The sequence below is a fragment of the Phoxinus phoxinus genome (assembly GCF_949152265.1).
Source record: "Phoxinus phoxinus genome assembly, chromosome: 4".
Lineage (NCBI taxonomy): Eukaryota > Metazoa > Chordata > Actinopteri > Cypriniformes > Leuciscidae > Phoxinus > Phoxinus phoxinus.
The window spans coordinates 42,710,023-42,732,308 of record NC_136879.1 but is presented as its reverse complement, the minus strand read 5'-3'; the positions used below and the strand labels follow the sequence as shown (position 1 = coordinate 42,732,308).

Sequence of the window (22,286 nt, the reverse complement as noted above, 5' to 3'; positions counted from 1 at the left end):
TCAAGCTTTTAATGTTGTTTATATGTCTATGTGGTGTTTGTTATATGCTTTAAGACAAACCATGTGCAAATTCATAAGTCAACACCATTGCAGAGTTTTTTCTCCTTAAAGCTACAATATGTAATTTTTTTCGCCGCAAGTCATATTATAATCTCTTACAATAACAAAGGCGTAGGTTGATGACGCATAAGCGGAATTATGGAACTTGTCGTCATGCCGAAGGATCTAATAATGTTTATGGATGAGTGAATAAATTTATGTTTTTAACATGACTGTGCTATGAAGCAGGTCGCGATTGATAATGAAAGACAGATATCACCGCCAAACGCGAGTGTCACGGATATAAAGGAATAAGGACATTTGATTCTACCGAACTATTAGACGAATGAAACTTGTGAGGTAACGCACTTGGTCTACACTATCAAACTATACTGCATTTGAGTGTGTTGAAAGTTGTAATGTTATTTTATGTGCTAGTTTGTCTGTATGAGACTAGCAGTAAGCTAGATCAACATTAGAATAACATACTGATTATATTCTAACATTTCATCATGTTGAGCTATGTAACATTGATTAGTTTTATGTACATTTGCTCATCTGTCTAATAAAGTACATGCAAGAGTGGTGTCTCTGTCAAGTCAAAGTTTGTCACGGACGTGAAGCTCTCGGCATCTCAAAAACGCCACACTGACATTGATCCTCATTTTAGTTCTCCTTATGTCCAAAATTCTGCTTGCCAAGGTCCAAAATGTTTGAACGAAACAACAACAGCGTGAGTGTGCCGCTACACGTAACGCAGTTGTCCACGTCTGTCACCATGGTTACTATGGGAGTACGAGCGGAAACCAAGGATATTACGTCATTGACAGGCGACAAGTGAAAAGGGACGAGCCATTATTTAAAATTGGAATTTCTCAGAAATTACAAATCTTTGGGAACTTTTGGGACATTGTAAGTACACAACTGCAGGAAATATATCACACAGTGCAAGGGGTTTTTGGATATTTTATTACAAATAGCATACATATTGTAGCTTTAAAACTGCAGTGAACCAAAAAACGCAGTTTGAAATCGCTGGTGTTTCTGACGTCACAAGAATGTGTGATTGTCAACAAGTGGATCTCTGAGCTGGTGTGAGTGAGTGGAGGTGGGGCTAATTTGCCTATTCATAGAACCGCGTATACTAAATGAGGCAAGGGTGTAGAATTACATTGAAGCTATTTTAAGGCATGACAAAAAAAAGTAAATGAAAAACATCAAGCGTAGTGTTAGTTCTGGCAGGTCACGTTAGTCAAGCTCGCATCAGCTGACTCTCAGCTGATCCACGTCTACCTATAGGAATGCGACGCCTATTACTGTATACATATAAGCTCCTTCAGCAGCTATCGCATTTCTCAGGAGCTAATTACCTTCCTCCATCCCCAGCTCCTCCTCTCATCCAGTCAGGATTTGGCATTCTGATTCCCCTTGAATCAGAATAAATTCTCGAATTATGTTGTACTTTAAAATCTTGAATCAATGATATTTGCAATACATTCATGTTGGTTCTGTTCCGTTTACCCTAAGGGGGGTTATTACTGCTCTCCCTGCTCTTATCCATGCTAGGCTAATGCTCTCTAGGGTGCTGGAGGGTTCATGGGAGTTTGCCCAACCAATCCACATGTGCATTGCCGGCAGTAAGTCAGACTTGTTCCCAGTGCATGTTGGACTTCGGCAGGACTATCCCTTTGTCGCCGGTTCCGTTCATAATTTTTATGGACAGAATTTCTAGGCGCAGCCAGGGGCCGGAGGGTGTCAGGTTTAGGAACCACATGATTTTGTCTCTGCTCTTTGCGGATGATGTTGTCGTGCTGGCCTCTTCAGACCAGGACCTTCAGCATACACTGGGACGGTTTGCAGCCGAGTGTGAAGCGACTGGGATGAGAATCAGCGCCTCCAAATCCGAGGCCATGGTCTTCAGTTGGAAAAGGGTGGCTTGTCCACTTCAGGTTAGTGGAGAGTTTCTGCCTCAAGTGGAGGAGTTTAAGTATCTTGGGGTCTTGTTCACGAGTAAGGATGGAACAGGAGATTGACAGACGGATCGGTGCAGCTTCTGCAGTAATGCGGGTGATGTACCGGTCTGTCGTGGTGAAGAAAAAGCTGAGCCGCAAGGCGAAGCGCTCGATTTACCGGTCAATCTAAGTTCATACTCCCACCTATGGTCACAAGCTTTGGGTCATGACCAAAAGGACAAGATCCCGGATACAGGCGGCCGAAATGAGCTTTCTCCGAAGGGTGGCTGGGCGATCCCTTAGAGATATGGTGAGAAGCTCGGTCACTCGGGAGGAGCTCAGAGTAGAGCCGCTGCTCCTCCACATCGAGAGGGGTCAGCTGAGATGGCTCAGACATCTGTTCTGGATGCCTCCTGGACGCCTTCCCGGGAAGGTGTTCCGGGCGCGTCCCACCGGGAGGAGAACCCGGGGAAGACCTAGGACACGCTGGAGGGACTATGTCTTCCGGCTGGCCTGGGAACGCCTCAGTGTTCCCCTGGAAGAGCTGGAGGAAGTGTCTAAGGAGAGGGAAGTCTGGGCATCTCTGCTTAGACTGCTGCACCCGTGACCCGGCCCCGGATAAGTGGAAGATGGACGGATGGATGGATGGATATTTCCATTCAAATGCGCGCGCGCTGGCGTGACCATCACTACGTTGCCCAACGTCAAATGGCAAGCGTAATGAAAGCAGAACGAAACCGCTCTATTATTTTGTGCTTTACGGAACATTTATCAGTTTGGACCAATATCAGTGCAGCGCGAGCCGATCTTGATCAAGTGACACTGTTACTACACAGCGATAAGAGATCCAGTAAAGAAAGCATTTGAATTCGCCACTGAAGTAATAACATCGCTGCAAGATCTAGTGAGAAGCATTCAAATTTCTCTGTTATTAACAGATCAAACAGCTCTGACGTGGAAACCAGGAGACACATTGTGCCTAGGGCTGCAGCTATCGATTCTTTTTGTAATCGATTAATCTAGCACTTAATCGATCGATTAATCGAGTAATCGGATAATTTAAAAAAAAAAAATGTAAACAACCTAAACAAATAATGCATAACGAAAATGATGTGGCTGTAAAATGATCAAGCATTTGGCTTTTATTTCTCCAAAAAAACAGGTATTTATTCCAACTCCAACATTTGGCTCCAAAACTAAGCCTATTTATTGCCATTTTTACCCATTTAGTGTTTATAAATGCCAGTGCCAACAATTATATAACAATACAGTTAAGTCAACTTACTGTAAATTGTGTGTGTGTGTGTGTGTGTGTGTGTGTGTGTGTGTGTGTGTGTGTGTGTGTGTGTGTGTGTGTGTGTGTGTGTGTGTGTCTGTGTGTGTCTGTGTGTGTGTGTGTGTGTGTGTGTGTGTGTGTGTGTGTGTGTGTGTGTGTGTGTGTGTGTGTGCGAGGAAGAGTGACGCCCCAGTCAGACCAGTTGCTTCATTGCAGTGTGGTACGGCAGAAATACATACATTCATTTTCAATAGAACTCTGCAGTTGGCTTGCATCACGGTGCATTGAAGGTGAAGCATCCGTACGAAAAATCTAATGGATGCTTCAAATTGCATGCGTTGGAGACACCTACACATAGTGTAGCTTTGAAAAGGGGAATGTTTTATTGCAAATATGCATTTTGTTAAATAGAAAAATAACAGCATTTTGTTTTTCACTTAGGCTAGTTGAAGTATATTAGCACGTTTTGTAGTATTATATTTTTTTTGTTTAATTGAAAATGTTCTATGCTCAATTATTTGGTAGCCGATTATAATGTCTTCCCCAAAAGTACGAGTGGATTTGGAGAAGCAGGCTGGGGAGTTTCATTTTTTGTTGTTGTCAAACTATTTGGCAGACGTGAGTCACGTGACATACAAACAAGGTCTCGCAAAGACCGCAATACAATTTTTACAATTTGTTCCTCCATCACGTCTCGGTGTATATAGTGAATGCATGCTGAAATTATTGTTGCGTGGCTACATAAAAGTTTGAGCATATGTGATGCATTGCCGCAATTGGTCTGACTGGCGCGTGAGAGAGACGAGGTGCGTGTGTGTGTGAGGGGTAACTCTCTTTCAATTGAACGTGAATATGTTTACTTCTTAAAAACATCACAGCTAAACATCATATCTAGTCAAACCGCATCACGACATCGCTAAAAAATACAGTATGGGATTACAATCAGCGAACATCAATGTATAGGCTTAGGCTACGTGACCTTGTTTCAGCGACGCTTGGTGAAACCGCATGGAGTGGATGTTTTCGGTTGAGATGCTGAACTTTAGACATTCTCTGCCGTTTATGGACATCTTTACTCTCCGCCATCGCGCCAACTAAATTAAAAATGTATCACGCGCTATGGTGCGCTTGAACAACGGTCAGTGTGAAACAATCACATCCCTGCGCGTGCTGTATAGTGCGCGTCATAGGAATTTAACGAGGCTTCGAGGCAGAGTTTTTGCCTCGAGGAATCTTTGTAATCGAGTAACTCGAGGAATCGTTTCAGCCCTAATTGTGCCATGAATAAACTAGTTATAGGCTTTAAGTCCACAGATCTGCAACATTCACCATGAACTTAATGTAGTAACACTAACTGTAAGGTAACCATGGAAGTTTGGTAGGAATAGTACGTCACATCTTTTTCCAGCACTTCAAAAATCAAATATCATATTTAAATGTTATTTTTAATGTGATGACCAAAGCATTATTTGTTCATCCTCCAAAGATTACCCCCATTTATAAAACAAAGTTTCAAGATGTATGAAAACTTACACTTATTTAAAAAAAAATTCTTTTAATAATAATAATAAAAAAATCAAGTAAATTTATTTGGTATTTCTTTCTTTTTGCTGTATCGAAAAATGAACCTAACCGTGACACCGTGTTGTATCGAACCGTGAATTTTGTGAACCGTTACACCCCTACTTATTACAGATGTTGATCTACTTCAAAGTTTGCCTTGATTGTTCTACGTTTACACTTTTACATTGCACACAATTTGAAACATTTTATGTTCAGGAGTTTCTTTAACGCTTACTTTTTTATCTTAATATAAGACATAAAGAAGATATTTTTGTGTACATTTTATTTTTGACTGCTAAAACGAACATCATTTGTTGTTTACCTTAATAATGTGGATAAAAAAATAAAAAAAGGTTATGAAAAAAGTCAATAATTATCGATACCGAACAATATGAAACATTATATCGTGATCATTTTTTTTAGCTATATCGCACAGCCCTAGCCCAAAACCATAGTAACTTAAGTAGCATTTAAAATGGTTGTAGATCTTGAGTGCTCTGAAATCATCGTAATCTGCTTATATGTGTTGGAGACAGACTCAAGCAGTCACCTGGAGAAAAAACGCAAAATTACACCTGAGCTTAACTTTTCCATGTACTGTTCAGCATATACTTTCTAAATAACACAGAAATTGATTAATATTGATTTCCCTTTATCGACCATTATTTTAAAGAACCAATATCAATCCATAAATTTAGTCAGTGCTGTTTTCAGTTAATGCATACATAAAACCAGTGGCGGTTCTACATTGAATTACACCCTGGGCGAGGGTGTCAATTATGAGCGCGCTTCCCGAACTCGAGTGCGCAAAAGACGCGATATGTGAACATATAAAGCAAACTTTATTGGCGAGCTACCTCCAATCAGCTGGTGGCTCGCGAGCGACGTGTTGGAGACGCCTTTACATAGCTTCTGTGCATGGCAGACGGCACCTTCTCAGCAAGCAGGGGCGCCAATTTGCCAATAATTGAAATTATATATAATAGAAAACGTACTCGGTTACTAACGTAACCTCGGTTCTCTCTAGGAGAGGGAACGAGTACTGCGTCGAAAGACGCTACGGGAAAGATATTTCTTTTTCGAGATTGAAGCCTAAAAATTAATCCAACGGGAACCTCTGTAACACGCCGTGCGTGCTCTTGGACCGACACAGACACCCAAGGGCGCGCGCGCCCTGGCATACAAGCGCCTACACCAAGAATGTATAGGGAGAGCGGCTAGAATTAGCATCATCCCTTTATAATAGTGCCCCTAAGGGCATAATAACATATATATTATAAATATTAAATATATATGAGGGGTCATAACATGCTCATGGGACACACTGTCAGTGAGTGATGCTTAAAACAGTGGAGTGACCTGGGCCGCAGCGCGGGGCAGGAACACCATACATAGCCATCTAGACCGAGAGCAGTTTAGCCTGCAACGCAGGAACCTCTAGGTTATAGAACCTTATAAATGTAGACGGGGAGGCCCAGCCTGCTGCCATACAGATATCTTGTAACGAGATCCCACTGTACCAAGCCCACGAAGAGGCTTTGCCTCTCGTAGAATGTGCTCTGATGCCCAGAGGGCATTCCAAACCTCTAGATGCGTAGGCTAGCGCAATGGCGTCCACTACCCATCGAGACAGACTCTGTTTCGTCGCAGCTCGCCCTTTAGAGCGCCCGCCGAACGAAACAAAGAGCTGCTCCGTCTGTCGAAAAACAGCGGAGCGGGACACATAAGCTCTTAATGCCCTGACCGGGCAAAGGGAGCTGTTTCCGTCCTCAGAGGCCGGCAGAGCCGACAGGGAGATGACCTGAGCCCTGAACGGTGTGTTGAGGGACTTAGGTACGTACCCATGCTTCGGTTTCAACACGACTACAGAGTCGTTAGGCCCGAATTCCATGCAAGAGGCTCCAACTGAGAGCGCTTGCAAATCCCCCACACGCTTCACTGAAGCGAGAGCCAAAAGAAACACGGTCTTGAAAGACAGGTGCTTCATGTCAACTGAGTGAATAGGCTGGAAAGGGGCCCCTTTCATAGCGTTTAACACCGTAGAAAGGTCCCAAACGGGGACTGAAGGAGGCCTTGGAGGATTTAACCTCCTGGCTCCTCTAAGGAAACGGACCACCAGGTCGTTTCTGCCCAGTGAACGGCCAAGCGTTGGATTAACGAACGCTGATATGGCTGCCACATAGACTTTGAGCGTGGATGGGGTCCTGCCCTTATCCAATAGCTCCTGCAGGAAGGAGAGAATCTCTGTTTCCCCGCACTGAAGGGGTGACAGACCTCGGTCTGAACACCAGCCAGAAAACACCGACCATTTGGAAGCGTAGAGCCGTCTGGTAGACGGGGCCCTAGCCTGCTCGATCGTGTCTAATACTCCCTTTGGGAGGTTAGCGGGTACCCGTTTATGGCCCACACATGTAGGGACCATAGATCCGGGCGAGGATGCAAAATCGAGCCCTTGGCCTGCGAGAGGAGGTCCCTCCTCACTGGGATCGGCCATGGAGCAGTGCTCTTCAGTCGCATCAAAACTGGGAACCAGGGTTGATTCGTCCAGTATGGTGCGACAAGAAGCACTGAGCATCCGCTTTTCCTGATTCGCTCCAGCACCTGAGGCAGTAGTGAGACAGGAGGAAAAGCATAGAGCGGACGGCGGGGCCAGACACTGGCCAGCGCGTTCGTGCTCTTCGAAAAGAATTCCGGGCAGTGAGCGTTTTCCTGGTTTGCAAACAGGTCTATTTCCGCTCTGCCGAACGTTTTCCACAACAGACGCACTGTCTGCGTGTGTAGAGACCACTCTCCTGTCGGAACGTTGTTCCGTGAGAGTCTGTCTGGGCCTACGTTCAGGTGACCTGGCACATGCGTTGCTCTCAGCGAGCGCAGGTTGTGCTGGGCCCATACAAGGATGCGTTCCGTCAACCTGAAGAGGTTTCGGGATCTCACGCCACCCTGGCGGTTTATGTAGGCTACTACCGACATGTTGTCTGTACGGACCAGGACGTGGTGCCCTTTTATCCGAGGACAAAAGGGCCTCAGCGCAAAGTCCACCGCCATCATTTCCAGGCAGTTTATGTGCGGTAGTTCGACTCGTTCTGCCCACTGGCCAGCGCTCCCCAGCCTGAGGTGGACGCGTCCGTGGACACCACCTTCAGGCTCGAGGAAGTCCCCAGGCTTACACCTGACCGGTACCAGTCTGACGCTCTCCATGGTGTCAGGGCTGAAATGCATTCCTGATTGACCTTGAGGCGATAACGACCGTGAACCCATGCTCGGCGCGGTACGCGCGCTCTCAGCCAGAACTGCAGTGGGCGCATGCGCAGCAGACCCAACTGTAGTACCGCCGAGGCTGAGGCCATGAGGTCTAGCATTTTTTTAAATCTCCTGAGCGGCACTATGACCGCTGCGGAAGGATTTCGCCACTTGCAGGATGTTTCGCCTGCGCTGTGATGACAGCCGCGCTGTCATAGACATTGAGTTCAGATCCAGTCCTAAAAAGGAGATCCTTTGACTGGGAAACAGTGAACTTTTCTCCCAATTGACTCTCAGACCTAAACACTCGAGGTGATTGAGTATTAGGGTCTTGTGAGTTCTGAAGGCGATTGAGCCAGAATCAGCCAATCGTCCAAATAATTCAGAATTCGAACGCCCCGGAGTCTCAGGGGTGCCAGCGCCGCGTCCATGCACACTGTAAATGTACGAGGTGCTAGAGACAGGCCGAATGGCAGGACTGTGTACTGATATGCCCGGCCCTCGAAGGCGAATCTCAAAAATCGCCTGTGACGTGACGCACTTTGTATGTGAAAATTCGCGTCTTTCAGATCTATTGCCATAAACCAGTCTCCTCGGCGAATCTGCGCGAGGCTTTTTCTGGTCGTGAGCATTCTGAACTTTCGCTTTGTTAGCGCTTTGTTCAGATGCCTCAGATCTAAAATGGGTCTGAGACCCCCGTCTTTCTTCGGTACCAGGAAATATCTGCTGTACAGACCCCCTTCACTCTGAGCTTGAGATAAAGGCTCTATGGCCCCTTTGCTCAATAGCTTCGCTATTTCGGCTCGAAGTAGACTACTTCTGTTTTCACCGTGGTTTCGACTCTCTCCGTGTAACGGGGAGGGCGTCGATAAAACTGTAGCGAATAGCCTATTTTTATAGTCTCTAGCACCCATTCTGAGACCCCGGGAAGTCTTTCCCATGCATCAGCACGCGTGACTAGGGGTTGAATGTAATCTGGGCCCTGGTCGCGAAATGGCGGCGACACGAGAGCAACCGTGTGCTGTAACATGGACGCCGTGGCGTCTGAGGCGGGGGGCATGTTTAACACAGTGTGCATCGTAGGGCCCCGTAGGGCTCGTTATATTTGTGAATAAATGTGGGCGCGTGGAAGCGGGTACATTTATAACACCGGGGATACTGTGTTTGTGAACTGACTGACCGTTCGTTAGTTTCGTTTTTACAGAAACCGCGGAACGTGCAGTGTGTAGTGGTTGTGGGCACTGGATAGTGGGCACGCTCACTACATGTGATGCACAATCGACATGAATCGATTTCTTTCGTGCAGACCCTGTGTTGTACGGGGCTGTGCTTGCACGGGTTGTAAAACCGGGCTCTGGTCGCGAAATGGCGGCGACACGAGAGCAGCCGTGTGCTGTAACATGGGCGCCATTGCAGCGTATGATGCGGGGGGGCGCTTAATCGAGCGGGCAGCCCGCGCGCGCTCAGCTCTCTCAGCTGAGAGAGAGAGCGCGCGGTGCGAGCCCCGTACGGCTCGGCATGTTTGAGAATAAATGTGGGTGCGTGAACGCGGGTACATTTATAGCACTGGGAGTACTGTCTATTAGAACTGACTGACCGTGCATCGGTTTCGTTTCATAGAAACCGTGTGACATGTAGCTTGTAGTGATTGTGGGCACTTGAAAGCGTGAGTCGATGAGTCGATTTTATGTGTGCAAGCCCTGTATTGTGTGGGGCTGTGCTTGTGTGTACGAATGGGCACTGGGTCGTGGGCATACAGTTACACACATTACACCATCGGCCGTGGCCGGGACACCGTGTAGCACTGAGAGTACTGTCTATCAGAACTGACTGACCGTGCATTCGTTTCATTTTACAGAAACCACGGGACATGCAGTGTGTAGTGATTGTGGGCACTGAAAAGCGGGCACGTTCACTAACTTACATGTGATGCACAATCGACATGAGTCGATTTTATGTGTGCAAGCCCTGTATTGTGTAGGGCTGTGCTCGTGTGTACGAATGGGCACTGGGTCGTGGGCATTACGGATACACACATTACACCATCGGCCGTGGCCGGGACACCAGAAAATACATTTTCAGATTTACCTGGGGCGTCGTGAAAACGGCGTTTGTGTGCAGGCAAACAGGCCTTGATGCCGGTTTGGTGACTGCAAAATACACTGGCACGGTCGCGTATGTTGGGACTGTGAGAGCGAGACATTTTAGTGAAATCCGGCTGCGGCGGGATTTTAACGCTGTAGCTTTCCTGGAAGCAGAAGTGCGCATCCTGGCTGAAAACGGGGCTTTCCAGGACTCCGCGATTTCTTCGTGAATTCAGGAAGAAAAAGGCGTGGGTCGTGAGGACGGTAGCGTACGTTCCTCTGCAGAAAAGCAGCCATCCAGCCAGTAAGCGCATCGATGCTGGTCTTTCTTCGTCGACGCTCACGAGCGGCGGGGGAGGGGAGATCCTCGGAGCTCGCCCATCCCTCGCTACCCGAAGTGAGGAGAGAACAGCAGTCGTCCTCCACAGACGCGGCTTCACCTTCCTCGTCCATGACGGACGCGGCGGCACACAGCGGCCCTTGTCCGTCGGTCAGAGAGTCCAGCGAAGCGGGCGGAGAAGCTGGCTGCAGCAGCGGCGAGCACCTCGTGGTGGAGGGAGGTTCCGGGCTCCGCTAAGCACGGCGCCTTTCACGGCGCGGCACTGCAGCGGGCGGAAAGATGCAGCTTCAGTAAATGAACGCCAGGCGAGTCCGCAGAGTCACCGTAGGCATCAAATCACAGTGATGGCAGCCGCCATCGACGAGAGCTGAAACTGCGTGATCCTCACCCAGGCAGGAAACACAAGCACGTGGTCCCCGTCGCTGAGCGGGGCTCTACACGAGCCACAGGAGGTGCGAGGCATCTTGAAAAAGACGCTCGGCTCTTTTAGTGGTGGGAAAAAAATGTGTGACGCGACGGCGAACACACACACAAAACACACACACATAATGTAAAGGATATTCCACGCCGGAGAAGCGCAGCAGGGAACGGCGGCTGAAGGCGGCGATGAATCAGCGGCTTCAGGTAAAGGGCTCGTCCTGCTGAGGTGCTTGTATCTGACGGCTGTGGCGGCTCGAATCCAGTCCTACGATGCGTGTAGCTTCGTGAAGAATAGAAAATCGGAGTGGGAGACAGCTATGCTCGTATTTATAGGCCTAGACCACGCCCGTTTCGGCGGGAGGTGACGCAGAGGGCGCGAAGCGTCCTCATTGGTCAGCGTCACTGGCCTCGCTTAGGCTGTGCTTTTCTGGCGGAGCAGCCAATGGGCGCGTGATTTGCTCCGCCTAAGGTTGTATGCTACAGAAAAGCGTTTTACATATTATTACAAAATTAAGGATTAATTTTTAGGCTTCAATCTCGAAAAAGAAATATCTTTCCCGTAGCGTCTTTCGACGCAGTAGGAGAGAACTCTATGTAAGAGAACCGCTTCCGCGCGCGCAGAGGATTTTTTTTTTTTTTTTTCACAGCTCGTGCCGCCCCCCATGTGACATGAAAAAATGCCGCCAGATTCGCCCGTGCCTAAAACCGCTACTGAATAAAACTTAAAGGACAAGTTCGGTATTTTACACTTAAAGCCCTGTTTACAGATCGTATCTGATGAAATAGATTTCCTTCCCCCCCCCCCCACCCCCACCCCCACAATGGTTGTCTATGTGTACTGGCAGATTCCTTCCTAAAACACATTAAACTTTTGTTTACAAAGACGTGAAACTCACCGAGTGGTCAGGGGTTTTCACTGATACGGTCCCAAAAAAAATCGCTGAAAAAGATGCTTTCCAACAGTTTTTATCGTAGTTTTTGTCCAACTCCATTGACTTGTATTGAATGTGCTGTGTGAGGTACGGTATTCCTCCGCCGCTTCTTCTTCTGATTCTTCTGTGTATTCAATGAAATGCCAGCGGTTTGCTTGCAATTGGCAAAGGTGCATTATCGCCACCAACTGGTGTCTATTATTCAAGTTCTCAACGGAAGAATCTGGGTGTGACGCGTTTGGCAAAATAGGTCCACAAAATCTAAATAAACCTAAAATTCTCGGGACAGGAGCATGTGTCCAAATTTTTATCTTAACCGTTCTATTTCATCAGGAACTTCACACAGGACAGGTTTTATTGTCAGATGAAACAGACAAAAAAGAGCTTTTTGAACACCCAAGATGGGTTTGGTACACACAGGGATAAAAAAGTACCCCTTGTGTACAAGCAAATACACTGCTGAATCTTTAATGTTGTGGTCCTGGACATCTTGTTCAGATACATAGCATTATGGATTCTATCAAACACCAACAGATAAAAAATCATAACCTGACTGACCCTGCTAGAAATCTTATAATAGGCCATGCTTGGATCTTCTAACAGGACAATGATCAAAAAACAAACATCAAAATCAAAACAAAAATGGGTCACTGAGCACAAAACCAAGTCATGGCAATCCCAGTCCCCTGAACTGAACCCTATAGAAAATGAGTGGGGTGAATTGAAGACGAGAAGAACCAACATGTATCTGGGAATCTGAAGGATTTGGAGAGATTCTGTATGGAGGAATGGTTTCTGATCTCTTGTCAGGTGTTCTCCATATTCATCAGGCATTATAAGTGAAGACTCGGAGCTGTTATCTTGGCAAAAGGAGGTTTGCAAAAAGCATTTAATAAAAGTTTTGGAGAAAAACATTTAAGTAAAATAATGGTCGATAAAGAGAAATCAATATTAATCAATATCTGTTATTTAGAAAGTATATGCTGAACAGTACATGGAAAAGTTAAGCTCAGGTGTAATTTTGCGTTTTTTCTCCAGGTGACTGCTTGAGTCTGTCTCCAACACATATAAGCAGATTACGATGATTTCAGAGCACTCAAGATCTACAACCATTTTAAATGCTACTTAAGTTACTATGGTTTTGGGCTAGGGCTGTGCGATATAGCTAAAAAAATGATCACGATATAATGTTTCATATCGTTCGGTATTGATAATTATTGACTTTTTTTATAACCTTTTTTTTATTTTTTATCCACATTATTAAGGTAAACAACAAATGATGTCCGTTTTAGCAGTCAAAAATATCTTTTTTATGTCTTATATTAAAGGATTAGTTCACTTTTTAAAAAACTTTTGCTGATAATTTACTCATCCCCATGTCATCCAAGATGTCCATGTCTTTCTTTCTTCAGTTGAAAAAAAATTAAGGTTTTTGATGAAAACATTCTAGGATTTTTCTCCATGCAATGTAATGTATTGGGTACCAAACGGTTCAAGGTCATAATGACAGTTTTAGTGCAGCTTCAAATGGCTTAAACGACACCAGACGATGCATACGGGTCTTATCTTGCGAAACGATCGCTCATTTCAAAAATAAATAAAAAAGTTTACGTTTTATAAGCACAAATGCTCGCCTTGCTCTGTTGTGTGATGCACGTTTGTAACGTCACGTAATACGCAATTACGTGCAAAAGGTCACAGTTGACGTAGCCGGAAGTAACGGTACAGAGTCAGTGTTTACCAATGTGAGGAAGGAGGAACATATACACATATTCAAATGTCTTTTTGTCAGTTTATTTTTTTAAATGCCCATTTCGTGTGCGTATCCTGGGTGTATTAATATTATAAAGGCTAAAAGAACTTTTTCGTCAGGACAGAAATTTGTAACTTTTCATAGATTTCCTATACACAATCCTGAGCGATTGAAACTGTGGCTGCTCGCGCTGCACTTGGATATCAACACACCTGCACATGCTATAATAAGTAATAGAGTGTGCAGTGATCACTTTTTCAACGATGATTTCAAACCCTCCCAGCAAGGAGATCGCCGTTATCTGAAAATGTCGGCTGTGCCCAGTAAGTTAAGTTTTTACAGCAAACGGAGGTATGCTTTTTTTTTTTACTATATTAGATGTATTGACGTGTTTTTCTCGTCAATGTGTTTCATAACGTGTGAATGTTCCATCTCTCCATTCTCTTGGAGTCTCTTCCATCTGCCTAATTTCTTCCTCTGTGTATTCCGGTTCAAAAAGGTAGGGCAGGGCGAAAAACTCCATCTCATCTTCTCCTCTAAGTTCAAAATCGTCCGACATCGTTGTTTTACCTTTTAATTACTTTTTTTGTTAACGGCGTTTGACTTAGTTTGCGCGTTCAACTTGTAAACACTGACTCTGTACCGTTACTTCTGGCTACGTCAACCGTGACCTTTTGAACTTAATTGCATATTACGTGACGTTACAAACGTGCATCACACAACAGAGCAAGGCGAGCATTTGTGCTTATAAAACTTAAACTTTTTTATTTATTTTTGAAATGAGCGATCGTTTCGCAAGATAAGACCCGTATGCATCGTCTGGTGTCGTTTAAGCCATTTGAAGCTGCACTAAAACTGTCATTTTGACCTTGAAGCGTTTGGTACCCAATACATTACAATGCATGGAGAAAAATCCTAGAATGTTTTCATCAAAAACCTTAATTTATTTTCTACTAAAGAAAGAAAGACATGGACATCTTGGATGACATGGGGGTGAGTAAATTATCAGCAAAAGTTTTTTAAAAAGTGAACTAATCCTTTAAGATAAAAAAGTAAGCGTTAAAGAAACTCCTGAACATAAAATGTTTCAAATTGTGTGCAATGTAAAAGTGTAAATGAAGAACAATCAAGGCGAACTTTGAGGTAAATCAACATCTGTAATAAGTAGGGGTGTAATGGTTCACAAAATTCACGGTTCGATACAACACGGTGTCACGGTTAGGTACATTTTTCGATACAGCAAAATGAAAGAAATGCCAAATAAATTTAATTGATTTTTTTTTTTTTTTTTAAAGAAATTATTTTTAAATAAGTGTAAGTTTTCATACATCTTGAAATTTAGTTTTATAAATGGGGGTAATCCTTGAAGGATGAGCAAATAATGCTTTGGTCATCACATTAAAAATAACATTTAAATATGATAATATTTGATTTTTGAAGTGCTGGAAAAAGATGTGACGTACTATTCCTACCAAACTTCCATGGTTACCTTACAGTTAGTGTTACTACATTAAGTTCTAGGGCTGTAATCTCCCAGTCGATTAGTCGATTGTTGGTCGATACGTTCTGGCTCGACCAAAATTCTGATTGGTCGATTTTTTGGCGCGTTCATTTCATTAGGTTTGCTGCGTTCATTTCATCAGTTTTCCCGCGTTCGTTTCATCAGTTTTGCCGCGTTCGTTTCATCAGGTGGAAAGCACTAATTGCTAATGGGGGTGTTTTCAGAGCACCCCTGTTTCACAGGTAACAGTCTGTCTTCAGAACACCCCCCTTGTTTTCACTTCGTTTGGATTAGCCCAACCCACCGGAAAAGAGAGACAGATTGAAGAAAGTAGGCTACTAGAAGGTTTGCTGAATATTGTTTATTTAATTGTGAGAGCATTTAATTCATAGCCTGTCAACAAAGACATCGGCAGTGTGGCAGCATTTTATTTTATTTTATAGAAAACGGGAAAAAATGATTGTAGTCTAATGCGCAATGCGCTGTGCCACTGTTTGTATTAGTTTTGAGCCTATGCTTTATTTTCAGTTATGCACTTTATTTTGTTTTTGCTCTTGATCTGGTTTGTTTAATAAATATTATTTTTTTATTAAAATGGACGTGCCTTTTGTGTTTAAGAGTAAAGCTTTAAGTTAATAGTCTATTCGTGTCTCAGCCGCGAAGCTGCGCTCCTGTGTTCAGCTCTGCGAGCTGCTGCGAGCTGTCAGTTATTATAATACATATGATAAAAACAATTGTATAAATTATGTTGCATATTCCTCAAAAGTTCTTGTGATGATATCACTAGTTGACAACAGTACTATTTTCGGAAATCATAGGCTATGAATGATATTGCGCAGGTGCACGTGATGCAACGCTGTCAGAGCCGACAGACTCGTGTGTCAGACTCATTTCAGTGCAAAATAATTAGGTAAAAAACGATTTAATATACTGCAAATAGCCTAGCATTTTTTTATGTTTATTTATAATTCATTTAGGCGGACAACAAGGCTACCAAGTACTGCGCACAGTGCACAGCTAATTAATTTAACGCTTTTTTTCCTAACATCATTTTTAGTCGATTTTTAGTCGAAAATTTCAGGACTTCAGTCGACCAAGATTTCCTTTGGTTGATTACAGCCCTATTAAGTTCATGGTGAATGTTGCAGATCTGTGGACTTAAAGCCTATAACTAGTTTATTCATGGCACAATGTGTCTCCTGGTTTCCACGTCAGAGCTGTTTGATCTGTTAATAAACAGAGAAATTTGAATGCTTCTCACTAGATCTTGCAGCGATGTTATTACTTCAGTGGCGAATTCAAATGCTTTCTTTACTGGATCTCTTATCGCTGTGTAGTAACAGTGTCACTTGATCAAGATCGGCTCGCGCTGCACTGATATTGGTCCAAACTGATAAATGTTCCGTAAAGCACAAAATAATAGAGCGGTTTCGTTCTGCTTTCATTACGCTTGCCATTTGACGTTGTGCAACGTAGTGATGGTCACGCCAGCGCGCGCGCATTTAAATGGAAATATCCATCCATCCATCCGTCCATCTTCCACTTATCCGGGGCCGGGTCGGGGGCGCAGCAGTCTAAGCAGAGATGTCCAGACTTCCCTCTCCTTAGACACTTCCTCCAGCTCTTCCAGGGGAACACTGAGGCGTTCCCAGGCCAGCCGGAAGACATAGTCCCTCCAGCTTCCTAGGTCTTCCCCGGGGTCTCCTCCCGGTGGGACGCGGCCGGAACACCTTCCCGGGAAGCATCCAGAACAGATGTCTGAGCCATCTCAGCTGACCCCTCTCGATGTGGAGGAGCAGCGGCTCTACTCTGAGCTCCTCCTGAGTGACCGAGCTTCTCACCATATCTCTAAGGGATCGCCCAGCCACCCTGCGGAGAAAGCTCATTTCGGCCGCCTGTATCCGGGATCTTGTCCTTTCGGTCATGACCCAAAGCTTGTGACCATAGGTGGGAGTATGAACTTAGATTGACCGGTAAATCTAGCGCTTCGCCTTGCGGCTCAGCTCTTTCTTCACCACGACAGACCGGTACATCCAGGGCAGGACTTAGGGTGGTGGGGGCCCCTGGGCTTGAGTCACTTTCGGGCCCTACCGTCTATACATTACTTTAAATAGAACAAAATGATACACAAACTATGTATTAGAGCAACACAATTCTGAATAAACTGAGAATAAAACTAGAGATCACGATTCTGAACAAACAACTAAAAAAATAACAATTTATCTTAATTGCTGAAGTCTACAAAAATGTTTCATTAATCTGAATTATTTATTAAAAAAACTTAGGTTTGAATGAATGATTTAATTCCTCAATCAAATACAATTGTTTCATAGATGAATCAGCATCTTTGAACGAATCTCCTGAATGAACGATTCAATCACAAATGTTTTTTAAAAGTAATTTGTCGCCATCTGGTGGCGTAACAATATAATCGATCCAATCGTTATTTGAAGTGCAAAGCTACTTTCAAAAGGTGACATGGTACAGTATACAGTGTTACATGTATAAACCGTGCTAATTTATTTATATGACCACTGATTGAAGCTTGAAAAAGTTTGCTTAACTTTTTCAAATCTGGACAGTCAGATCCCAAACAAGCAAAAATCGTTTCCGCTGATCAAAAAGGAGACCACGGTGGACACAGTAGCCTAGTATCGATATCTCGTTATTTCGACATAAGGGGACATTCTAATCTGCATTAAGCCACATTAAGCGTTCTTATAGCCTAATGGTTTTCTATGGGAGGAAAATGCTTAACCGTTCATATTATGGGCTCATCTGATTTTTTGTACATAGCATCGCCTATTTGTTAGGATTTTAGTATCATAATGATTAGGCTTATAAATGCCCGCACAATTATCCGTGAACTTGATTTGAACAAATGCCTTTCAGCTTGTGTGTGCAAAATTCAGAATTAAATTAATGTGCAGAAATGTGTAGGCTACAAATAGAGAGTAGGATATGTAGGCCTACTATACTGTTGTAGCCATTAAAAAAGCGCGTTTCATATTTGTTATAATATTATACCTTTTTTTTTTTTTTCATTGATTTCCATTTGATTTATGAAAAGTGAACAGCACGACCGAGATAGGGTGCGGAATATGAGACATTGATTTTGACCGTTGAAGTTGAAGTTGTAATAGAAAGCCTTTCTTTAAAGTGAATTTCGTTTTGTATAAATTGTATCTTAATTTTAATCAATTTTTCATCAACCAATTGCCTGTATTTAATGAATAGGCCGACGAAACAAATATAACCTAACGGAGGCGCCCGCGCGCTCACTTGCATTGCACGTGAACTAGAGCACATCCTAACTTAACGAAACTCAGTGTATGCCTCACACAGACATGACAAATACATCAAATACACAAAGCTTGAAATGTCTTTAAACGAAATAATTCAAAACGAAAAAAGAAAAAGGCTACTCTCTGATAATCCATTATTAGGCTTATTTATGTGCATTTCTTTCTATAAGCGCGTTCACACGGAGATGGCGATCGTCAACTTCATCTTTGCAGCCGAGTCGACACTTTTAGAGAAAACACTTGTTTATTAATAAAAATCAATACACGCGTCACCGGATTTACAGATGCACGCACACATTATTTCGAAATAACGAGATATTGTGTTGAAATAACATTATTATTAATAATAGCCTACATCTTTGTTAAAATAATTTAACAAATGAACGTGAACTAGTTCATTTTTAGATATGTGAACTTAGTTCATTTAAAAAAAAAAAGAACTATGACATGAACTAGTTCATTATCATCTGTGTGAACTGAACTTTGAGCTAGTTCTTTTTAAGTATGAACTGGCACAACACTGATCGCGATGCTGAGCTACAGTGAAATGATAGAAAAGACATGATCTGTGTTAGCAATTCGCCTCATTCGCGCAAACTGGATGCGCGAATGAGGCTCGCGTCTACCGCGCCGCGCTAAACACCGCGCCGCAGGACCTCTAGACGCGCGTTACATTGACTTAACATTGAAATCACTCGCGCCAGACGCTCAAGAGTGAGTGAGTAATCATTTTAAAATAAAATTGACTTTAATCAAACCACGGATCCGTGATAAGTTTTGTGATCCGTCTCGCCACTAGTAGCACTATGATCACTTTGAGGGGGGGATAAATTTATCCCCACCGGGGATACAAATAATTAAGCAGAGGCAGGGATACATTGACCAGAAAGGGGGAAATCCCACGCATCCCCCCCGGCAAATCGCACCCTGGATATATTATTGAAAAAAATCAAACGTAAAAGGGCGGGGCCCCCTATTGAGCGGGGCCCATGGGCTTGAGCCCAGTCAAGCCCAATGGTAAGTCCGGCCTTGGGTACATCACCCGCATTACTGCAGAAGCTGCACCGATCCGTCTGTCAATCTCCTGTTCCATCCTTCCCTCACTCGTGAACAAGACCAAGATACTTGAACTCCTCCACTTGAGGCAGAAACTCTCCACTAACCTGAAGTGGACAAGCCACCCTTTTCCAACTGAAGACCATGGCCTCGGATTTGGAGCCGCTGATTCTCATCCCAGTCGCTTCACACTCGGCTGCAAACCGTCCCAGTGCATGCTAAACGTCCTAGTCTGACGGGGCCAGCACGACAACATCATCCGCAAAGAGCAGAGACAAAATCATGTGGTTCCTAAACCTGACACCCTCCGGCCCCTGGCTGCGCCTAGAAATTCTGTCCATAAAAATTATGAACGGAACCGGCGACAAAGGGCAGCCCTGCCGAAGTCCAACATGCACTGGGAACAAGTCTGACTTACTGCCGGCAATGCGGACCAAGCTCCTGCTCCTGTCGTATAGGGACCGGACAGCCCTTAGCAAAGGACCCCGGACCCCATACTCCCGGAGCACCCTCCACAGGATGCCTCGAGGGACACAGTCGAATGCCTTCTCCAAATCCACAAAGCACATGTGGATTGGTTGGGCAAACTCCCATGAACCCTCCAGCACCCTAGAGAGCATTAGCCTAGCATGGATAAGAGCAGGAAGAGCAGTAATAACCCCCCTTAGGGTAAACAGAACAGAACCAACATGAATGTATTGCAAATATCATTGATTCAAGATTTTAAAGTACAACATAATTCGAGAATTTATTCTGATTCAAGGGGAATCAGAATGCCAAATCCTGACTGGATGAGAGGAGGAGCTGGGGATGGAGGAAGGTAATTAGCTCCTGAGAAATGCGATAGCTGCTGATAATACTTATGGAGCTTATATGTATACAGTAATAGGCGTCGCATTCCTAAAGGTGCCAGAACTAACACTACGCTTGATGTTTTTCATTTACTTTTTTTTTGTCATGCCTTAAAATAGCTTCAATGTAATTCTACACCCTTGCCTCATTTAGTATATGCGGTTCTATGAATAGGCAAATTAGCCCCACCTCCACTCACTCACACCAGCTCAGAGATCCACTTGTTGACAATCACACATTCTTGTGACGTCAGAAACACCAGCGATTTCAAACTGCGTTTTTTGGTTCACTGCAGTTTCAAAGCTACAATATGCATGATATTTGTAATAAAATATCCAAAAACCCCTTGCACTGTGTGATATATTTCCTGCAGTTGTGTACTTACAATGTCCCAAAAGTTCCCAAAGATTTGTAATTTCAGAGAAATTCCAATTTTAAATAATGGCTCGTCCCTTTTCACTTGTCGCCTGTCAATGACGTAATATCCACGTTATCCTTGGTTTCCGCTCGTACTCCCATAGTAACCATGGTGACAGACGTGGACAACTGCGTTACGTGTAGCGGCACGCTCACGCTGTTGTTGTTTCGTTCAAACATTATGGACCATGGCAAGCAGAATTTTGGACATAAGGAGAACTAAAATGAGGATCAATGTCAGTGTGGCGTTTTTGAGATGCCGAGAGCTTCACGTCCGTGACAAACTTTGACTTGACAGAGACACCACTCTTGCATGTACTTTATTAGACAGATGAGCAAATGTACATAAAACTAATCAATGTTACATAGCTCAACATAATGAAATGTCATATTGTGATTTTCCCCCCACTTTCAATTATTTTACTTCAATGAAAGGTTAGATTTTTGCAAATGTTTTGAATAAAAGTTCAAAAGCATAAACAATGCAGATTCATTTTTTTTACAGCCACCTTTGATCATATTTAACAAAGGTGCCAATAATTCTGACCACAACTGTATATTTACCTTAGCTAAAACATAACACAAAAAATAATTTCTATCATGTCTCCGTTTGTAAAAATGAACCAACCCATTTACAATAATGCTCTTACAGTAGAAGCCTAGCAGGTCAGATGGATGGAGGGTTTAAAAGCTGAAGTGTGACACTCATATTTTTGTTTAACCATTAATTAATACAATTTAACCATTAATCAATTAAGTAAAACAAAATAAAATGTTTTAACAGTGATGATTGTTCTCAGTGTTACTTACTCAGCTGATGTAGTTTCTCTAAACACAGGTAGCAGCTTCTGAAGAACTTCATCTGCTGTATTTTGTGCATCACTATTTGAATACAAAAAAAAGATAATTAATGCTAATGCTGATAATAATAATAATTAATATTAGAAGTAAATAATACATTAAACACATTTCTTAAATACCCTCAAATATTTTTCAATTAAATAAACACAGTTTTAAAAAGGACATGTGAAAAAGATTTTTTAGTATCTAACTGTAGAAGTTATTAAACGTATTCAGCCAACACAGATTATTTTTTTCTTTTTCTTGTCAATGTTGTTGTGGCAGGTCTATTAGTCCGCATTTACACTACAACAATTAGTGCACATATCTATATTGACACATATCTATTTATTTTTGTCTCGCCCGTTGCTGTGGTTATTACAATTTTTAACCATTGCAATTTCAGGAGTGACTCACAGATAATAATAACAATAATTTAGCAGATTCACTCCAATAATCAGTCATCCCAGCTTTACTGGAAGTTCCGGGAGTCTCCCGCATATTGTTATTGGGTGCTTCTCAAATGGAAGGCTGCATCCTAGTGAGGTTGTGTCTTTCCTAGTCCAGTTCTTCTGAGGCTTGTAGGCTCGAGTCATCAGCATTAAATTCTAGAATGAGATGCTCTAGTATAGTGTTTCTCAACAGGGGCGTTCAGAGAACAACGGGGGGCGTTGGAAGCAAGATTTTTGAAAGGGGGGCGTTCAGGAGTTTACACC

General features: G+C 43.5%; 1 protein-coding gene across 1 annotated transcript in view; it reads right to left on the bottom strand.

Annotated features, from left to right (window-relative positions):
• The window catches only part of LOC306997681 (uncharacterized protein), a 93,986-nt gene that overhangs the window by 50,257 nt on the left and 21,443 nt on the right, over positions 1-22,286 (bottom strand). The window contains exon 8 of the mRNA XM_079611043.1: positions 21,541-21,612. Coding sequence (XP_079467169.1) covers positions 21,541-21,612 — 72 coding nt within the window. The remainder of the gene's footprint in view (positions 1-21,540; positions 21,613-22,286) is intronic.